Source organism: Colletes gigas, unplaced genomic scaffold, assembly GCF_013123115.1.
Source record: "Colletes gigas isolate AHSC1104 unplaced genomic scaffold, ASM1312311v1 Colletes_gigas_Sc00008, whole genome shotgun sequence".
Classification (NCBI taxonomy): Eukaryota; Metazoa; Arthropoda; class Insecta; order Hymenoptera; family Colletidae; genus Colletes; species Colletes gigas.
This window is the reverse complement of record NW_025106637.1, coordinates 968949-989598: the sequence shown is the minus strand read 5'-3', so window position 1 is coordinate 989598 and position 20650 is coordinate 968949. Positions and strand designations below refer to the sequence as shown.

General features: G+C 43.9%; 1 protein-coding gene across 1 annotated transcript in view; it reads right to left on the bottom strand.

Annotated features, from left to right (window-relative positions):
* LOC122396828 (igLON family member 5-like) overlaps positions 1-20650 on the bottom strand; it is a 67886-nt gene that overhangs the window by 21521 nt on the left and 25715 nt on the right. Inside the window, exon 2 of the mRNA XM_043395529.1 lies at positions 769-876. Within this exon, the coding sequence (XP_043251464.1) occupies positions 769-826 (58 nt within the window). The 5' untranslated portion in view covers positions 827-876. The remainder of the gene's footprint in view (positions 1-768; positions 877-20650) is intronic.

The window sequence follows — 20650 nt, the reverse complement described above, 5'->3', positions numbered from 1 at the left end:
ATTCCGGGCAATTGCGGATCGTAAAATGGCCGAGCAACGAAGGCTACTGCGAGTTTAATTAAAGTTTCAATTAGAATCGGAGTCTCCAAGGTGCTTTGCGCGTATGTAGATCACCGTTTCGGGGGTCCAAGGAGAGGATTAAAAATTTGCCAGTCGTCTGTGATCGATCGACGGGGAACCGTGACCGAGGACTTTTCGCGAGCAGAATCGATAAAACGATTCGACGAATAAATTCCTGGCCAGGGTAACGACTCCGGCCGAGAAACGAATGGTTTATGGCCGTCGGAAAGTTTCTGTCGGTGCTAACGAGCCAAAAGTTTGTGCGGTCTTCAAGAACACGATAACCGGATATTACTTGTCAGCCATCAACTGGCACAGTGAATAAAGTGTTTTCTGTGTCAGCACGAAAATGACTTGCTGATACGCGAACGCGGAAGAGCTTTCCGTCGTGAAAGCACACATTCGAACTTCCCACTTCAGTCGACCGTGATTACTGCGAGACGTTGTTACATAGAGTAGATCGGCTCCCTTAAAGCACTGTTCCCGCCTAACTGACACTAACGCTTCGTTTAGATGTATCACGCAGTCTATATAACGTACAACCGTCCCTGATTTATTTAACGAATTCCACCAAGGCATTCCCTTTGTTAAAAAAATCCTTCACGTAATAGATTTCTGCTCGTAGATCTCCCCGATGTTTCTTCCGAGGTAATTCTGAGTATCTTGTTTCTTACGCTAATGAAAAACATGATAAACGACAATACTTACCAGTGAAATGAAGATGTATTTCCAGGAAAATGCTCGCCAGGATCAGGAGCGTTCTCATGGTGACAATTAATTTGTAGCGTCGTTATTTCAGACGTTCATTGTACTTGTCTGCAACAAACAGAAAGAAATACAATAAAAATGCGTCCCTCGTTTTTCTACTCGACGTTTAACAAGTTGTCTTACATTTTTAATTTATTAGTTGCAATTTGTGAGTCGTGGAACATTCAACTTTGAAAACCTGTCGATCTCAGAAGATCGTAGGAGGGCAGAAACGTATGAAAACACGTATAAGTCTCTACCGGTGAAATACCATCGACTACAAAACTATAACAAGTTTCTTGGCTCGCGATACGCTTCCTCTGCGATTTCGCGTCTCATCCTCGTGCGCGAGTTCAAGTCCCCTGTAATCGATATGGGTTTAAGTAGAAGGGCCTGTGACCCTTAAACCCTCTCTGTTCAGCTCCAAGCTTTCTCTATAAGTAGCTCGCTATCGTCAAGTGTTTTCGACAAGGGAAAGAAGAACGGAAAAATGGATCGCGGAAAATTCCCATGGACAACAAATCCTCGTCCGTAGTAAAACCGAAAGGGGTAGTGATTTTCCGTGCGAGAGTAAATTGAAAATTTGGAATAAAATACTGTCATGCGAGGCTTTGTTGCCCGGAGTGGCTATCTCGAAAATTCGCCGGGAAAATTGCGCGACAGATTTTTAATAACGCGGTGTTGGAGTTCATAGAGAAAACAATAAAAATCACGGTCATGCGCAGAATAAAATAACTCTACGGAACGTAAGTGTTTTAACACAACAATTTGGAAGATGTGCAAAATTACTTTCGGCAAATTCCTGGTTCGATATGGAGATTGTAGTGTTATAAGAATCTTGAAAATAATATAATTCTTGGTGCGAATACGGAGGCAAATATTCAGAAATACGGTATGTGAAATCTAAAATCAAATTACAAATTCGTTTGGGGTGTCGTCGAACCAATGGGAATAATCGATACTCCTTTACCCTCGGGTCCCTTTAAATATTTAACAGGGCGTCTGATAGCGTGCCGCAATGGGTTAGGCCGTAGGGCCGCAGAAATTGCACGAGTTTTCTGATACTATTTACATAGAGTCCACGATCGATTCTTCCTGTAAACACGTGGCGAAGAGACACGCTTAAACTTACCACCAACACATCCTATCGAATGTTTCATTATACAAACGCCCCTACAAGTAGAGATACACCCCCAAAGAAGGTACAGAAATCTATTCCATTTTTTTTGCCAACCCTCCCTGTGCACGAAGGGCCTCGACGCCTTCAACAATAGTAATTTCCCTGCCAGTATGGTTTGTAAATACAAACGCGTCGCCGGGTGTCTAAGATTTATAGAACCCGTAAAGCCAGAAAATTCATTGCGACGGTAGATGTGGCGGCTTGTTACGGTTGATTCGACGGGCGTAACGCGAACACCGTGTACACGCTCGTCGAGTTAACGCCAACAAATTTGTACGAGCATTGCCAAACCCACACGAACGCGCAGTCAACAAATCTGCAAAGATCCAATAAATTTCGATTCGAAAAAATCTCCACGAACGGAGTTCGCAGGTACGTACGCGTCTATCGAAATTCAGCGTCGATTTATCACCCGCGTCAAGCACGTTTCAACCATTGCTTTTGCACTGAGTTTTCACTTCGCGGGCTGCAATCTTCTTTGGCCTCTCAATATTTTGTTTCCTTCCTCTTTTCTTCGTTAACTACGAAACCATTACACGAACAAACGTTTCTTTCGTACACCTTCGAACGGGGGTGACTTTTCTCAATTTTCAAATTACAGTACCTATCCTCTCGGGTAACTCGCGATTTCTTTAATTTAAATTTATGATCGTTCAGCGTTTGTCAACGAATAAATTGATTCTTTAGATCTGAAACCTCTGTGACACCCCCGCAGGGTGTGTCGATGTACACACTGCTTTCATTAAGCGATGATCAAGGGTTTCCGTGGAACAGCAAGGACATTATTAGTACAGCACGAAGGGACAAACGCTTCTTGAATTGAATATTGACAGGCGTCGAGAATATCTGTCACTGACTCTGAAAACGTCGATGAACAGGAGCAGATACGATGATATATTGAAGCTATCAAAGTCACTAGGGTGTATTCGAGGCGATCCTGAAATCGGTGCTTTAGAACTCCTCGCGTTCATTGCTTGATCGTTCCAAAAGTTGTATCGGCGAACAAGGAACATTTAGAACACAGAGAAAGTTATCTATCGATCAGATTATATATGTAAAATATAAATAATCTCTATAATAGGAAATAAAACGTCCATAATATCAGCCCGTTCGACAATATCAATTTCAACACTATTCTGCCTCGCTCGTTCAATTTTTGATCGCGACATCAATTATTTACTTTCTCCAATTTACCTCAAATGATTCGCTTTTCCTATTAATCTGACGGAAAAACATCGAGCGTGAAATTTTTAGTAGAAATAATTGCTCCTGTCGGCGAAAATGCGTTGTAATTCAAATCTCTTCTTTTTTTCGCGAGCGGAACGGACGAGGATGGCGATGATAAATCGCGAATTAAAGCAACGACACCGACACGACATTTTTCCCAGCCTTCGAAACGTCTAATCGGATTTTTTTTTTTTTTGCTCGCTGCCCGTCTCTAACAAACGGTCGTATCCCCGAATTCGCAGTTTCCCGTGCACACAAAAGGCGTCGGTGGCAATATTCAATAGCTCGACGGACAAAAAATATCGCTGCGGCGGGAGAAAAAATAGAAAAAAGAAAAAAAAAGGTAACAAAATATCGCTGGCTTATCGGTGTTTGCATCATCACGGTATTTCCCGCGAAACTAGCGTGTTCCCGTTCCCCAATTTATTTCCGCGTTTACCCACACTTACCGTTCGAACGCTCCCGCAACGGTTCACGCTTGCGATTCGCGCGAACTTCCGAACGCGGCGTGCCATTATATCTGGTCATTGTATTCTATTTGTCGCGCATATGCGCAATCCTGCGGTTATTCTCGCCGCTGTCGAGCAAACACTCAAACCGAGACTTCTCAATGCCGTCTGGACGATTCCACGAAACAATTCCCAGCGTTCGCAGCGCCGGACATTTTCATTTCACGTACATTTCGTTCGAGCGTAGACTAAAACAGATTCTCAGAAAGAATTAAATTTCACGTCAAACATCTCGAGCAAACGTTTCCCCCATTTTCTGTAGAAACGAAAATTGTATAAATTTGTTCGGCCACTATCAGCAATTGTTCAAACGAGCAGAAAATCTTAAACACAATTTCGTGACGGCTTTCTGCCAGATCTTTGTTCGTGCAATCAACCCCTAGAATGTTTACCCGCCAGTAGATAAACATCCTGCATAAATATTATTATTATACAGAGAACTCAGCAACAGGTGTCAGAAACTTTAAGGCGTTATGTACCAAAATAAGACGAGGTCAAGAGTGACGATATTGCGTTCGAGGTTCTTTTACTTCCTGACCTATATAGTCGAAAGCTGTTTCATAATCGCGGGAGGACATTTTTCAGTCGTGCCAACAACAGTTACTACGCCGTTATATCGCATGAAAACATGTGTGCTCGCTACGACTTGATTTATATCGGAAGATATAAGATCCGCGCAAAATTAGACGTTTTACGTTGCACACCGTTTCTGCATGCAGCTCGAACGTTCGTCGTTCAACAAGAACGATGGAATAAATTATTTCTTCCCCGTGTCTGTTATTTCCCTGCAAGCGAACCGTGCATCCACGTCGGTCGAGGGATTCTTATTACGAAAATTGCAACTCAAAGGGGATGAATTCTTTAATAGCAACAAACACCGTATATTTAAACGCAAGTAAACTTAACTACACTAACGCCTTTAACTTCTCTTATCTAACTGACCATTTAACGAATGTATTTGAAGTTTGAATTTTAAAAAATAATTAAAAATTTATAACGTACTAAAAAGTAAATTAATAAATTGAATTGTTTTGGAAGTGATCATCCTGCTTTTTGTGTATAGAATTAATTTAAACACAAATGAAAGTAACGTACAACGAGAATTCAACTTGCCCAACGCGCGCGTACCTGACAAATTTTCAAAGTCGTTTTTCAGGAGAACAAAGCCACGTATGATAAAATGTTATTGTATATTTTCGCGTCAGTTTTTCACGTAGTATCGCCATATTGTCGTTTGTACCGTTGGTCGCCGGAGCATCCGTTATATTCTTTAAAATGTAGCCTGGGATTTTATCGACATCTTCGCAACGCTGACTAGTCATAACGTTCTTTGTCGAATATTTTCCCTATTCTTTCGAAACCGATATCAACGCATAAACGTTCACTCGATTCTTTGTGCAACGAAGGTAGTTATCTCGTTACTTTTTCTCATATTTTTCAGCCTCGCGGCGGGATCACGAACGGAGCAGTCGCCCGGTAAGCTGAAATGCACTGCACCGAGCATGCAAAATGCATGCGAGCTGATAGTCGCGCGTGTTTGTGTAGATTATAAGGGCGCGGTCGGGCGTGGATGGAAGGAACGACGCTCATGGTAATGATCTCAGTCATACGGTTTCGCGGTGATAGCCACCGGCGCTATTTACATACTGATACGAACGTCGTCGCGAAAGTTTCTGTAATCAACTCGTCGCGGAGATGAACAGGGGATCCCTGCTGGATCGTCGCCGGGAGAGTTTAAATTGTACGCGTGCAAAATATGCGAAACGAGAGGATGGAAGTTGGGGCGATAACGAATGCGATGGACGAGCCGGTAGGGGTAGGTGGGCGACGAGGGTGGGCCGGTGTAAAGACATTAAGCCGATTTCAGGTTAAACGAGCGTCCCTCCTTCCGTTTTCCCTTCGTCTTAAGCGCGAGCAAGCCTCGCGGCTCCGCCGGCCGCGGATTAATGCTCGTTTTATTCCCTGAATAATTTAAATGGAGCATGCATTTGTACTCCTGTATTTGCGCCCCGACCGGGAGCGGAAAACTTGGCTGAATTAAAAACGGCCACCGTGTCGAAACGCGCAGGAAAGTTTGAGGGCTGCGCCCGCTAAAACGTTACGTCGGTGTAAAACGAAAACACGATCGAGATACTTTTTCATTCAAAGGATATTCTCGTGTTCCACGGTTAATCTCCGACTGCTCGCGCGTGCCCGCGTTCACGCTCGCGGATCCAACGTTTCGAATGAAAACGAATTCTGCCCTAGGCAAGCGAACAGCTTCGGGCATTTTGGGGCCTACGTATTCAATCCCTGCGCCGCGTGTTCGCCGAAAACACCGAAACTCGTACGTTAATGCTTATTCGAGCGAGGAGAAACCGACGTTCAATTTCTCTCTCCTTTACACGACCCTGTAAAGAGCGTTCGACATTGCGCGGAACATTTACACGGGTACATTATTAACGCGATCCGCGGGTTATTTGATTTAGAAACTCCGTAATTACACGGCGGTTCGCGGTAAATATCTCTGCCTGGTAGTACAACCCTGCTTGATAAAATTGTAAGGTACGGCTTTAAATGAAAATAAATACTTGAGCTGGAAGTGTTAGAGAATCTTTTATAGCAATTTGAATCGTTGAAAAGGAAGATACTGTACATGAAAGTATCAGCGAACGCAATGGCAACACAATTCATCCGGTACAAAAATATGGCAGAGATACATTATGGTCGTAGAAAAGGCGATTATAAACACACGTGCATCGGAATATATATCGCGGACTGATCGTTGGCGCGACACCCTCGCGTGGGAATTGTTGCGAACGTGTTCGCAGTGAAGATGATAAATAAGAGCGGAATAACAAATGGTACCTGGCTGGAATTCTGTTTGCAAATATTTTAATGGGATAGTAATATTAAATTGTTTATTCATTTTTTAACGGACAGTTACGTACGAAACGTATTGCGTTCGTTGAACCTCATCGATCGGAAGTGTTTTTTACGTTTATCGAAATATCAGGGCAGTCTCGTATTTATTAATATACCAGTAAAAAAGATATTTGTAAAGAAACGTGAACCATTCGATCATTTTACCTTTCACGATTACATAAACATCGTACATATTAAAGTTTATTACTTGGAAAGCTTATAATATCGAAGCAACGTCAAAGCTGCACGGTTTTTGCAAATAATCGTCCGTGTATGGTTGTTTTGCTGTTCGCAGAGGACTGACGTCGTTTCTCGTGTCGTTTTTCAACCTATCCGTTTCAGATTAAAGCACAAAAGCTACATATCCTGCGAGCGTGAATGCGAGTGGCTGCCAAATGTTTTTTTTTTTGTGACACGAGTCGCAAGTGTCGATCGATCTACCGATTAATCTGTTGAAACCTTTGGAACGACCGTCATCGGTTAGGTGGGATTACCTTAATCTCTTGTCCACCCCCTGAACGAAGATCCGTAGAGTTTTTGTGCGGTTTCCGCGCATTGACAACGTGTTCGCGCCATGGTTACCGAGTTTCTTCTCCGCGAACAGTGAACTACAACATTCGCTGCAGTAGATATCCCTCCAAAGAGTTTCATGCTCCAGGACGAGTTGATAAAAACATTTTCCCAATCGGATGTGTCGTTGCAGATTTCAGGTTTCAGAAACTCAAACGCACAAGGGTCGTCGATTCAATTCTATAGCTTATATTTAATTTTACCTTCTGCCTTGACAATCTACTATTTGTTCTCATTCTTGGAATTTTAACTATTCTTCTAAATTTCTCTGTGCACATTTGAGAGATATGCAACTACATCCATATGGGTTATAAAACGTTTTCTCTGCCGACTGTAGGAATATGCTGCGAATTACTATACTGGTCTCTAGTGCGGTCTTGCTTGGGGTATGCACGGGTGTGATCTTCTCACCAAGCTAAATACCGTTCATTACTAGGAGTGCAGTATAAATTCCTGCGGCAGCCTTCAAGGCGAGTCGCGCAATGAACAGAATGGTTCGCATTTACGATTCCATTTAAAGTCATTTTAAGCCGCATACCTCGAAGCTACGCGGATTGATAGCTCATTAATTTTAATTCGTTACACAACCTAATACGTTTCTTTCTCTATTTATTGATCGATGTCGCGGCAATCTGGGACGAAATTAAAAAATGAGTACGAGATAAGCTCGTCCGCGATAAGCTCCGCGAAGACATCGCGAGAACCAACCGTTCGGAATCGTTCATTAAGACCTCCTTGTACGGGCGTAATGAACGCGGAAGACGAGGAGATATGTATAACGAAACTTCCCTGGTGGGCCATCTTTTCATCGCTTCTCGCGGGCTAATTAAATTTGTACATGCTAATGGGGTGTACGAGCATGCGCGAACGTTGAGAATTTGCGTTACTGCGAGGGTTGTTCGTTAAGAAAGTTGGATAAGCTCCGACGTTTCGTGCAAAGTGAATTTTCATTGGCAACGGTGAAAACTTGTTAAAAAATTTACATTACACCGTATTATTCTCGCGAGTCTCACGGTGAAACAGTCGAATATCGTTTCGAGCGTGCAGGATGCTAATTTCCCGCGAAAATTGCTACGCTTATTTGCTCGCCTCCTATTCCCGCCACGTTTTTATTTCCGTAAATGTTTCCTCGGGGGAAAAGGGCTCGTTCAACGGCGAAATGGCGAAGGAAATAAGGAGGATGCGTTATCTAATTCGTTGATCGAAACACGCCTAAGCGTGCTTACGTACCGTTCGCGCCAACGGGCTGATGAAGCCGTCGGATGACCGATTCTCATCGCGTGAGCCATGATTGATAAGCGAAAACTCGCTCGTCGAAAAGAAACGAGCCTGCGAAGCCTCGTTTCACGGGATACAGCGAAATACTAAAGCTCGCGTAATTTTTTAACTCGTCGTTATGGCGGTGAACAGAATGCATACTCGATCGTTTCTTTTCAGCCGCGATGAAAGGACTCCGGCGAGGAGCAAAGTTTGTTAGGAAATCGGGCCTTGGAAAACGTCGGTTCGTTTTCAATGCAAACGTCGCAATAAAAGCATGGAAAATATTGTTTCACCCGCATATTCTATTCGCGTTTAATACAGCGCAAGTGCGCCTATATTGTGCCATTTATGCATACATTTTATTTCATGCGGAAAAATACGAAGCAAACGATGTTTCGTTAGGGGAGAGAACAATCTCTAGTTTCGTATGAAAGAATGACAATCACAATACGATAATGTTATTGTTTCCACGAATATTGACGATTTTTCCCTGATCGTACCAATTGTTTTTATAAATAGCACCGTATTTCTAGACCGTGTTGGAATAGCATTTCGTATTTTCTTCGTTTAAACGTAGGTAGTGCGCGAGCATATAAAGCATTTTGCCCCTTGAGTGGTTCGGTTGTTGAGGTGGCGGAGTCAAATGGAACAATCAACTCGCGCTGAACTTCGAAACCTCGACTACCCTTCAACGAGTCGAAACGGTCCAATTAAACGTTCAGACTGTAGCAATCGAGAACTCGTTATCTGTCCCACGAAAAATTTTCGACAAGCGGCAGCAGTGTCCCGCGATCGAGATAGAACGATGATACCGCGAGGGTTCCAAGTACGTGGGCCGGGCCACGATTAATCACGGAAAAAGTTTATCAGTTGTAAGGGAAGGGAGAAGTAAAACAAACAGAGGGGACTATTAATCTCGAGCTGATGAACCCCACGGCTGGTTCTCGCGACTTTAGAATTGGAGAACTTTTGCTCCTCGTCCGACTCGTCTTTCGACGCTGCCTCTGTAATTAAAGGGACCGGTTCTCCAACGAAAACAAAATCCGCCGTATCGAAAAGAGAAACTTTCCCCCTCGTTCCATCGTCGCTCAGCCGTTTCGTTCCTTCTTCGCGATTTCTCCGCGTATCTATTTCTAGCTTCATCTGCTGGAAAAAATTCTCGATGGCCAAAGAGATCCGCAGCCCGGCACGCTCGACACGTACGATTTAATCGAACTATTTCAATCGGACAAAGAATTAATTCCGCGCGACGTTGGTTCAACATCGCGAAACGCCGTGAAAGTAAGCCGATCATCGCCGGTATTTTCCAACGGTCATTTATACGACGATATTGGAAGTTAGTTGTGTCCACATTCGATACCCGAGGAACAAAAAAAGAACACAATTTAATCATAAAACAAAAGAAACGATCCTTCTTCGAATCGTGGTGGCTTAAAATTCTAAAAAATTTCTATTCGAGAGTGCATAATTATACAGCCTCGTAGTTGCAATAAAATTGTAATCCCTTTTTTTTAAGAGGCGACTCGTGGAAATTATTTCGACGAAAATTTTCAGTCCGCGAGTCCAACGCTGCTTAAACTACTAAAGCAGTCAGGACTTATTCCAGCGTAGTTTCCACCACTATTTAAGAAAGGGGAAAACCTGCTTAACGTTATTTATTCAGAGCTCCGACCCGTGGAGTCAGAAAGTAAGATTAGAAGATAAATAATCACGCCATTACGGTGGCCCAGATTCGCGAATTAACCCAGAAAGTCAGCCAGCGGCCCACCAAAGAAATTGAAGCAATCGTAACTACATGACGGGAGAAGCTATTTCTCCGTAACCGTACGTTTCATTGTTCCGTTGGAAATGGCGTTTCGCGAGCACCGTGAACGTTAGTATTATTTTTATTATTATAGTTAATATCAGAGGGAATTTATCCTGTAAATACAAAAGTAAAATCGAAAACGACGACAAAGATACGTTTATATTTCACAAAAATTGGTCCATTAGTGTTGGAGTTTTTAATTATACCGTCTCGGAAATAGTGGTTTTGAGAAAAATGGCAGGAAAGTTGGACACCGAGGCACGCGACGCTTCCGCCTTCGCAAGCGACTATTTCAGTGTACCTACTGTAATAATGTCTGCTACTTAAGTTCAGTGATTAGTTTAATCGCGTCGCGACCTTTGATAAATGCGAATAAAAATCCGCGAATTGACCACGCGATTAAAAATCGCGACAGTTAATTTGTGATTTAAAAAAAGATGGAATCGATGTCGCGTCGTCGAGGCGGGAGAACGGTCTCGGGTATGAAATCTTCGCGAATAAAAGCTGGCGTTCGCACGTTGCATGGAAAGCGATCGAGATCAAATAAAAGCGACGCAAAGCGAAAGTTATTCCATTCTTTCGCCATCGTGCGATACAGTGGTTTCCTTTACATCCCGTCCAACCATCGAAGGAATTCCTCGTTCGTCTTCGCGTATGAGAACGACCAATCGTTCCTGTAGGATTTCTTTTCCCGTAAGAGGCTCGTACGCCGTGGAATTTGTTCCCGGTCTTCACAGAGAGCCACGAAATTCTTCGAGCATACAATCAAAGAATACCGTTAGATGGTTGCTCGCTATGGAATGAAGAAGAAAGAACGAAACATCGAGATTTTTCTGCGTCGCTTTGAAATCGCGTTCGCGGAACAACGATACACAAACTCATTGTGCATTCCACCGTGAAGCTTTCCGCGATTCGGTGCGTTATCGAACTATTATCGCCCATCGAGTTTCGTTCAATTATCAATATAGAAACGGGGTCAAATTTTGCAGTACCAAAAATTTTAATAACCTCATAGGTCCAGAGCAATTGTTAAAGTGCAATTATGCACGGAAAATATCGTGATGCGTGTATCGGTAATAGTGTACGATTGTTTGAAAAAAATAGTCGATGAAGTGGAAAGTGCATAGAGCGTAAACTTAATAATTTCGAAACGTATAAATGAAATGTACACAGTCAAACGCTATTTTGTAAATGAATGTTGATATTTGTATCGTACGTAAAAGCATTTCTAAAAGCAATGGTTGACTTTTATAGAAACCATTGACGTACATTTTGAAGCACATGTGCTTGCAATTACTATGAAAATTCTGTCAATAATTGTGAGCAATGTTTGATCATTTTTTATTTGATACAGGTACCATTATTTGATTGTTCTTCGCATGCTTGCCGAACCGTGTCAAACTTTTTTCTCCGAACGAATTTTACAAAAATCAATGATCCACGGGAGATATATTTATTTCCGGCACGCGAGGTCAACGGGTGTGCGCTCTCAGTAAAAGATACGGGAGTACATAGACGCCACGAAACTGCCATAACGGCCGACACTTCCCGGAGATTGCGCTTGTAGGCTCGCCGAAGTTCCCTGGAAAATTTCGCATACTCGGCTCGGGAGACTTTCTTTCGGAAATTTCGTTGGAAACGAAATTACTTCCCCCATTTTTACCTTCTTATTGAGCTACTGCTCCGCAAACGCATTACCCTACTTTGGAACTTTAAGTAAAATTTAATGTCAGAACTCACGATCGAGCCGAGAACAGGGATCGTTGTTTCGTGTGGAAACGTTTTCGCCGGGAATTACACTCTATTCTGATTCCTCTGCAAATTTAACAGCCTTATTTAAATAAGCCTCCAAAAATCCCATTAATCGACTTAGCGGATTATTTAATTAAATTAAAGCGAGCTCCGTTCGAACGCGAAACTGAATATTTTGGTTATTACAAATAGTGTATCGCAGATCCAGGGATTTCTAATTAAAATATTATCGTACCATTAGCTTAACCCTTTCACAGTTTAGTCCATTAACTATTTGGCCCAGTGTGAATTGCACTATTGTTACGCGTACAGATTTGATAAAATATTGCTGTTTGGAAACGTTGAATTTTAAGAAAATGCAAGAATATCGATTGTCTTTCCAACTCTCTCGAGCCTCTTAAACAGCAGTGCACTTATTAACCTGAAAAATGAGGCAGGGCGCGAAGCGTGTTTCTTTCTCAGTTCTTTATCGCGAACGGAAGCAATTTAGAACATAAGAGAAACACTATTATTTAAACAGTTTCTCATAACCTTGCACCGCCTCGAAAGGGTTAAAGCAGATACGAACACGTACGGAAGCGGAAAAGCTCCGCGTTCTTCCGGCCGTCTACTCGACAAAAATACCCCGCGGATCTGTTTTAGCTTCCAGAGTCCCGTAACTTTATCTTCTTTCCGCATCGTTTGGTGAACGGCCTATTTTCACTCACTTCGTAAACCGGGGGAGTTTAAAGACGCGCGACACGTGAACAAAGTTACTCGCAGCGAGGCACGAGCGGAATTCATGTAAGCGATAATCTGCCGCGAAACTTCTTCGATGTCCCTGTTCCCCGCGATTCCGGAAACATCTTATCAGCACACGCGAGGAACGTCGCACGGTCCGTGTGTGTGTGTGTGTGTGTGTGTGTGTGTGTGTGTGTGGGTGCACGCAGGAAACGAGAACTCCCGAGTACCTTCCGTTCAATGACGAAAATCCGTCGACCTACTTTTCGCGTGGAACTCGAATCGGGACAGTGTCGAGCAAGGGAGGGTAAAAAAAAAAAAAAATGCCAACGGAGATTCTTCCGAACAAATTGTGGGAGCCCAGCCCTGAATTACCGAGAAATTCTTTATGCGTCGGAGCCGGTGTGTGTCAGCCACGGATCTCTCAATTCGTCGCACGACCCGTCGAAACGAGAGAAACAGTTTTTACATGGAACGAATGGCCCAACACGTTCAATGGCTCTCCGGGAAACATTTTTGTCGCGAATCGTTAATTACGCCGACGCTCTCTCGTCCATCGGAACGAGCCTACTCTTTGACGCATAAAAAAAAATCCAGCCCATAGCGAGCAATCGATGGGTCAAGCGTACCGAACAAATTCTGTATTTATATCCTTTTCCCAAATCCGGCGTTTCTTTTTCCCCCGGCGTTGCTCGATGGAGGGGGAAGAAACATATATGCGGGTGCTCGCGCGCCATTAGCGATAGTCGCTGCATCGTCCAACGACCGATATCAATTCCTCGCGGAATAATATTCGAAAAGAGAGAATACGAACCCTTGGTCAACCGGGATTAACGCTGTTTTGATGTCGAGGACATTAGGGGGATGTATTACTTTACTACAACTACGTGTATGCAAGTAATTAAATAAGACCTTTTTGTCGAACTAAAATTGCTCGTTTTTTAATGATTTTGGCTCAACTTTTCAAATCACGGTATCCAGAATTTCATTGTTGTCCGGAGCAAAGATATCGATACAACGCCGTAATAAATCCCGATCGCTCTAATCTGTATATATTGGTGCAATAACTTTAACATCATCCCCCGAAAGTTCTGACTTATGTTATTATACATGCTAACGGGGGGTTTACGCTTCGCAAGTTCCCAAACCGCCGAGAATATCTTGAACATCGCTCGACTAGGAGTGTATGCTTCCATAATAATGCCGATATCTACAACAATTTATTCGCGTCTTGGAACAATTCTAAGATTGTGTATTCTGGATACCAGTAAAATAGAATCTATTGACCGGATGTTCTGATCTGGAAAAGTAGGAACATCGATTTCTCAAACGTTTAGTTTTGAAAATGTGTTCCCTCGGTATGCTAGAACTTTATCGTTCAAGATTTGGTTCTAATGGTGTAAATGTACTGCGTACACAGACGAGCTTTTCATACATAATAGACCACTTGAATGAAAAAGCTCTATCAATAATAAAGCCGATTTAAGGGGATTTAACTTCACATTATTTATTAGAGAGATGTTTGGGGGCAAATACGCAGAATACTAACGAGGACTCTTCTCAGAAGCACTTGAACTTCGAACAAGGAATAATGAACGTAAGAGGAATTAAAATTTGTCCCTAAATAAACGAAGATGAGTTGCATCGAAGTAGATTTGACCAGCATAAGTCAGACGCGATAAAAATGGCTTGAATCTTTCGCGGATATGAATTTGCTTAACTACTGCAATATTTTTTAAACGGTTCTGGTTACGTTGAAAATTGAAACGGAAGCAATAAAGCGGATAAATAAAGCGAGCATTTCTGGTTACCGTTAAGGCGTTCCCGTTAATTTTTGCGCGGCCACGGAAGAAACGACAGGTCTCTCGTTTCAAAATCTTCAGCTAACTAGCTTCGTTACGTTACACGCTTCATCGTCGTTACTCGGCCAAGGTTTTTCTCAGCGCGAAAATAGAAGAGGCGCCAACGATGTATCACCGGAACGCGATCTCGAAACGCTGGCAGCCAAGTCGTAAAACCAATGCCCGTGCAGACAAACGAGACGACCAACTAATTTTGCTTCGAAACGATACCGCTAACTAGACAGTCAATTAGATCAGTGATTCATCGACGGTATCATTCAGAGTCGCATTTTATTTCGCACCCGGCGCGCTGATAACGGGTCAGTGAATTTGTCGAAACACGCGTCCGCACGGAAACGAATAAAATATGAACGACCTTTTATTTCAAACGTTTTCGAATCTTTCTCGATGCACTTTCGACTACGATGTGAAAAAATATTACAGATGAAACTAGCGTTTGCCACGAATAAAAAGGAATTGATTAAATTGGGGGCGATTTTCATCTCTCGATCCCGTCTTTCTCGAACCAATTTTAATTATTTTCAAACGCATACAAATATTTTTTACCGGCACGCAAAATCTCCGAAACGGGAATGTTTTCCCGATGGCCCCGAGGAAGAGTTTCCACTAAAGGAAGTAATTTAATTTTCATCGCATCCGTAGCGAACTCTATAGAGAAGCCGAAATCCAAACGTTGCAAGAGGAACGCCGCTCGAAACAGTTTCGCTAAGTTAAATCCTGCGCTCGGCGGTCTGCTTTGAGGGCGCCGTTGAATCACGGAATAAGTAAATTTCTCAAATAACGTTAACCGTTATCCGCCCTCGTTTCGGAGTCTCGAGTTAACCGGTGACCGATGCTACGAGTATAAACACAGCCTCGCTTTAATAAGGTTCGCGTCCAATGAATTCTTCTTGGGGACGAATTTTCCGCGCGATCACCGGTACGCGTATCCTAATGAAATTCATCGCGCGAAGGATTCGGGCTTTACGAGCTCGTAAAATTCTTACTAGCACGGCCAACGTTACAGGAAACCGCCAACACCTGCAGGAACCACTACTCGGGAGCTGGCTTCGCGTATCATTAAAAGATCCTTCCCCTCGGCTATTATAGGACGACTGTTGCACGTTTCGTGGAAATTATTTCGTCCGTAGCGAAAGCATGGATTATAATATACAGAGATTAGGCAAAGTGGTACGAGCACCTTCATTTCGAGCGGGTTAAAGACGGGGGTGGCTTTGCGACGATTCGGGCGGCCATACTTCGATATTCGACCGACGCCATCTTGACTGTGGGTGGTCGTAACAGTGTCAGTGAGCATTTGGGCATTTTAAAGGGTAGGATTTACGATACGATCTTTGTACTATTTCCCGGTAAAAGAAAAGTTTCATTTTAGTTCGAAACTACTAATTTTCCCTGACCGAAATATTATTTATAAAATAGTCACAGCTTCGGAAAGACGTAGAATGATTATATCCGCGTTGCATGCCATTATCGATTCGCCAATTCGTTTCTACGTTTGAGCGGTTAGGAAAATTGGACGAACGACCGGAGGAAATTTTTCCCCCGTTAATCCGTGCGACCCATTACAAGAAAGGAGCGTTCGATTCGAACGGCCCCTACGATCCCGCATATTTCGATTAAAATTCAATCAAAGTTTATGCATCGCGGACACGCGGTCATCGTTGTGTCCTACCCGGTGGGTCGAATTTCGATTCTGCATAGGATTACCGACTTAAATTTCAAACGGAGGCGAAACGAGGTCGCTCATCGACCACGTTCGAACAGCCTGTCCGTCGGAGCAGTCCGTGACATACTCGCACTCGCGATCCGATAGCTATCTTCCCCGTAGAAGGAGGGCCCGCGAGCCCGATCGCGTGAGTTTCGCGATGGCGATCGTCCCGATGCAGGCGAACGCACTTAAGATCGCACGATCCCGCCGCGATGATCGCGAGTCGATGTTCGAGCCGCGGGATTTTTACGACTGCAAAACGACGGTCGGAGTTAGAAAATTGCCTCCGGCCGGGACTAATTTCTTCGCCGCGGTGGGAAAAAAAGAAAAAAAGAAAAAAAAAAAGGAAAACTCGCGGGTGCTCACGGACGAAGGAGAAACGTAACGAATCGCGGGCGTTTTTCTGACCGCGGCGGTTACGCGGTTCCGTTTGCGACGGCCTAATTCCTCGTCGGCTCGTTATGAGCCGCAGAGCCCGCGCGCACTTGTTACCCACGGCAAATTTACATTTCAAAACCGCGCGCCGCTCGAGCGCCCCGGCGAATGCACGTCGAAATTGACGTTCCACCAGCCGTCGATTGAACTCCTCCGCGAGAGCGGCGAATTATTACGGCCGACCCGGCCGCCGGCTTATTTTTCCCAGCGCAACGCTCATTTAATCCGCAATTCCCTACACTTCGTCCCGTCGCTCCCGGTAACCGTATATTCCGCGCGCGAGTCGATCGCACCGCCATTAACGCGCGACGATGACCCGCCATATTATTCGCGATGATTCCGACTGTCTGAAACACGCTCGAAACGTCACGCTACGAAGACCTGATCATTCCCTCTTTTGCAATAAATTAATATTGCTGGGGATCGCCGGACACGAGTTATTCAAATTTGATGATTGGTGTTCAGGAGCCCATAGTCTTTAATCCGCAAGCCTTCGATGTTTTATCAAAATCAGGGAAGTGTTTCAGAGTATGTGGAGCACGATATTTCCAAGTAGTTTTAAAGATTAGGATTTATTTTTAGCTATTGTAGATATTTTTACGACCCATCCGAATGCCTGATACAATATTTGTACAACCGAGTATATATGATATTCTATTCGATTCGATTCTATTCGATGTCTAAATGCGTCCTGACGGGCGGCGTGGAGCTTTTGTTTAACGTCGCCTTTTGTATTCGGAGCCGCGATATGAAAGGCTGGCGGAAAGCGAAAGAGGAGGAAAGTTTCTGTTTTTCCTATCAGCGTGTATCTTCCAGGGATATCGTGGAAAGCAGCTCGTTATACGGAATTGTTCGAGTGGTCTGTTAGGCTCGGACGCCCGCGATGCACACTGGTGTATTAGGTTAAATTCACTTCAGCATCAATTCAGACGCTCCTACTAACGCTAGTAATTTGCTCTTAAAAGGTCAAGAATCAATTTCGCCCAGCGCGGAACTGTTTAAGGTGGTGAAATTAGGTACGAATTAAAATGTTCGGTAGCCCGTACTGATTAAGTGAGTAAAACAGACTTTGGGCGAGAGTTGCTTCTTAAAGTAATTAGAAAACATTTTCTATGCTACCACCATTAAATACACACTCTCATTTACGAACTGGAAACTGCGAGTGTTCCTCAGGTATTTTTTGCAACAGCAGCATGACAGCGGATTTGAGATCCGAATGCAAGGTTGCAGAGTTTACTACGCTTTGACAGCTTTTTTTGTCCGACAGCCAAACAATAACAGATTTCACGCGACTGCATATAACACCATCGCAGATGCTCCGATATTCGCGGCGCGGTTAGACCGTTTCATCCACGCGAATATTTTTCGATGTAACTACAGAGTAGTAAAATCTCTACGACCACCGCCGCAAACATTTTTGTTCTCCGCGAAATCCGTCGAGGCGACATCCTATTCAGACCACAGAGCGTTTGAAACAAAAACCTTACGGAATCCGGGTCGGGTTCAGCCGTCTTCTCGACCAAGACAGACTTTCCGATAATTCCAGATAATTCAATGATCCAGCGAGTTCAATACCATGCGTGGCTCTGTTCTCTATCGAGGAATAAATCATGTTCCTGCGTGACTTTATCGCCTTGGCGGCGGCCGTGCGTCCAGTTAATCGACCGGTCAGCTTCGAATCAGAATGGAGATCCCGCGACAGAACGCGTCCGAACGATTGGAAGGGAGGACGCCGCGAGCGTACAGGGTATGAAAGGGCCGACGTGTTTTATTGCTCCGTTGATACGCGAAAATGGGGGACCCGGGCTGTCGACGATCGCGAGTCCGCACAATGGTCGACTCCTATACCGTTATTAATCATCGTTTCCTCTGTATTACGCACCGATTTTCGCCGAGTGTGCGTCAGTTCGCGTTCACTATGTACTGTGCATACGCGAGAAGTCGCCTAGCAGAATTTGCTCCTCTTATCCCCGTTTTCTGTGCACCAATCAGACCCGTACTCCTTTCGCTGGTCAACTTCTCGCGGACGTACAGTAGAAATCGTAACGAACTATCAACGAGAAGACTCTGGTGCAGCAGGACGAGCTTTGATTGCACAATTTATCATATCCTCCAAAGTGGTAGGTTGCTGTTGGTATACTTCTTCTTTTAGTTTCCCACCCAAAGAAAAAAGTCTAATGGTGTCAGGTCCGGGGACCGTGCTGGCCAAGCTGTTGGTCCATTACGGCCAATCCAACGACTTGGGAATTTTCTATTAAGTACCTCAACAGCTGCACACGAATAATGAGCCGGACAGCCATTACGTTGTTACCACATAGTTTCACGAACGCTTAACACTAGACCTACCACGACTGGAACTGAACAAAATTTGCTATCAAATTCTAGTTAGCTTCCGATGTAATTACTTCTAATGCAAAAATTATTTAAAGTCATTTGAAGATAACATTTTAGACTTATTCGACGTAATAACTCTAAACACCAACGATCGATAAATGGCTAAGAATCGAAGGTCTAAAAGACTCGATCGCTAGAACGTTTCTATCGAGTGTCGAGTGTTTCGAATCCTTTCGGCGCAGAGATTCGAATACCCATCGGTGGCCGACACTGAGTTCTCGTGCCAGGGGAATCTCTTCTCTCCGGCAGCTTCGATCGCGTTCTTCGTTTTCAATTAGCGACGAGGATGCTGAGAATTTGATCTAATATAGAGAGAAGGATTTCGACTGCAGTGCAAGCTTCCATCACCTTCGAACCGGAACGATTCCGGGATTCCAAGGTAAACGTAATACCCGCGCAATTAATGGCTCGCGCACGCAACTCCGTCGAAATTTGCCTCTTGATTAATCGAGATCCGAAATTACTTTGCACTCGTAGCAACGGATTCAGGGGAAAAGATGGTCGAAAAACAGGGATACGCTTTGCCTCTTCTTTGTTAGCCGGTCGCGCTGAATTTCCTCGACACGGTCTTCTCATAAGTTCCAAATGTCTCCTGCAAATTACATTTTTTCTTCTCTATTACCGACCCGTCCGGACCTTCCAAGATTCTGGTCGAATCTTCCGGCTTTATCCGTTTCTTTTCTCCATCGCTCTTCCCTCCCTTTCTCGTAGCCTTTTTTCTGCCAGCCCATTTCACCGAGTTATCGAAAAAACGATCTGCCAGGATCCACAATTTCAAGACGGATCTCTTCGCTGAACTCGAAATGAAACGAGTGGGAATCGGAATTCTTATTACCGTTCGTTTCCCTCCTTTCCGTTATATCTCTCCTCCGCTCGAGTACGATAAGGAATCTTGTCGAATTTCGTGCTTCCTATCGGTTGTAAATTTGAATGCGGTCGGCCGAGAGGACGTTTCTCTCGTTTGATTAAATTCCTCGCCAATTTAATAGCCTGTCGATACACTTCTCGACCGTGGAAATACGAACAACTCGACCTATTATAACTTTTACAATTTCCACAAGAATTATTTTACCAGTGTATAAATAAATAGAACGAAAGTTTCGCCTAATAGTCGAGCGTTGTCGATGCCTAAGAAGCTGACGTCTCAAGAAGGAAAGTGTGAACAGAGGCTCCTACGTGGAATAACTGAATTCACAACTTCTCGAGATAATGCTTTACGACCAGTAAACGGTGAGATTCTTCTGAAACTTTCGCGAACCTGGCTAAGACCAGTTGGGTTTTACGGGGAACAGCCGAATTTCGAAGCAGGCAAGGAAAAACTCGGAGCTATTTCACCGCTGCAGAATTTATTTCATTCGCCATGAAGCATGTTTGGTATCCGTTGTTTCCTTGCCGAGATTCTCGCGAAAGCGTTTCCGTACGCACTAGATTGTTGATTTCTAAGCTGCGACTTCCCATTCGGAATCTGCTTGCATTCCTCGCGTCATTTAATTCCCGTGCAGAGTCTATTCCGAG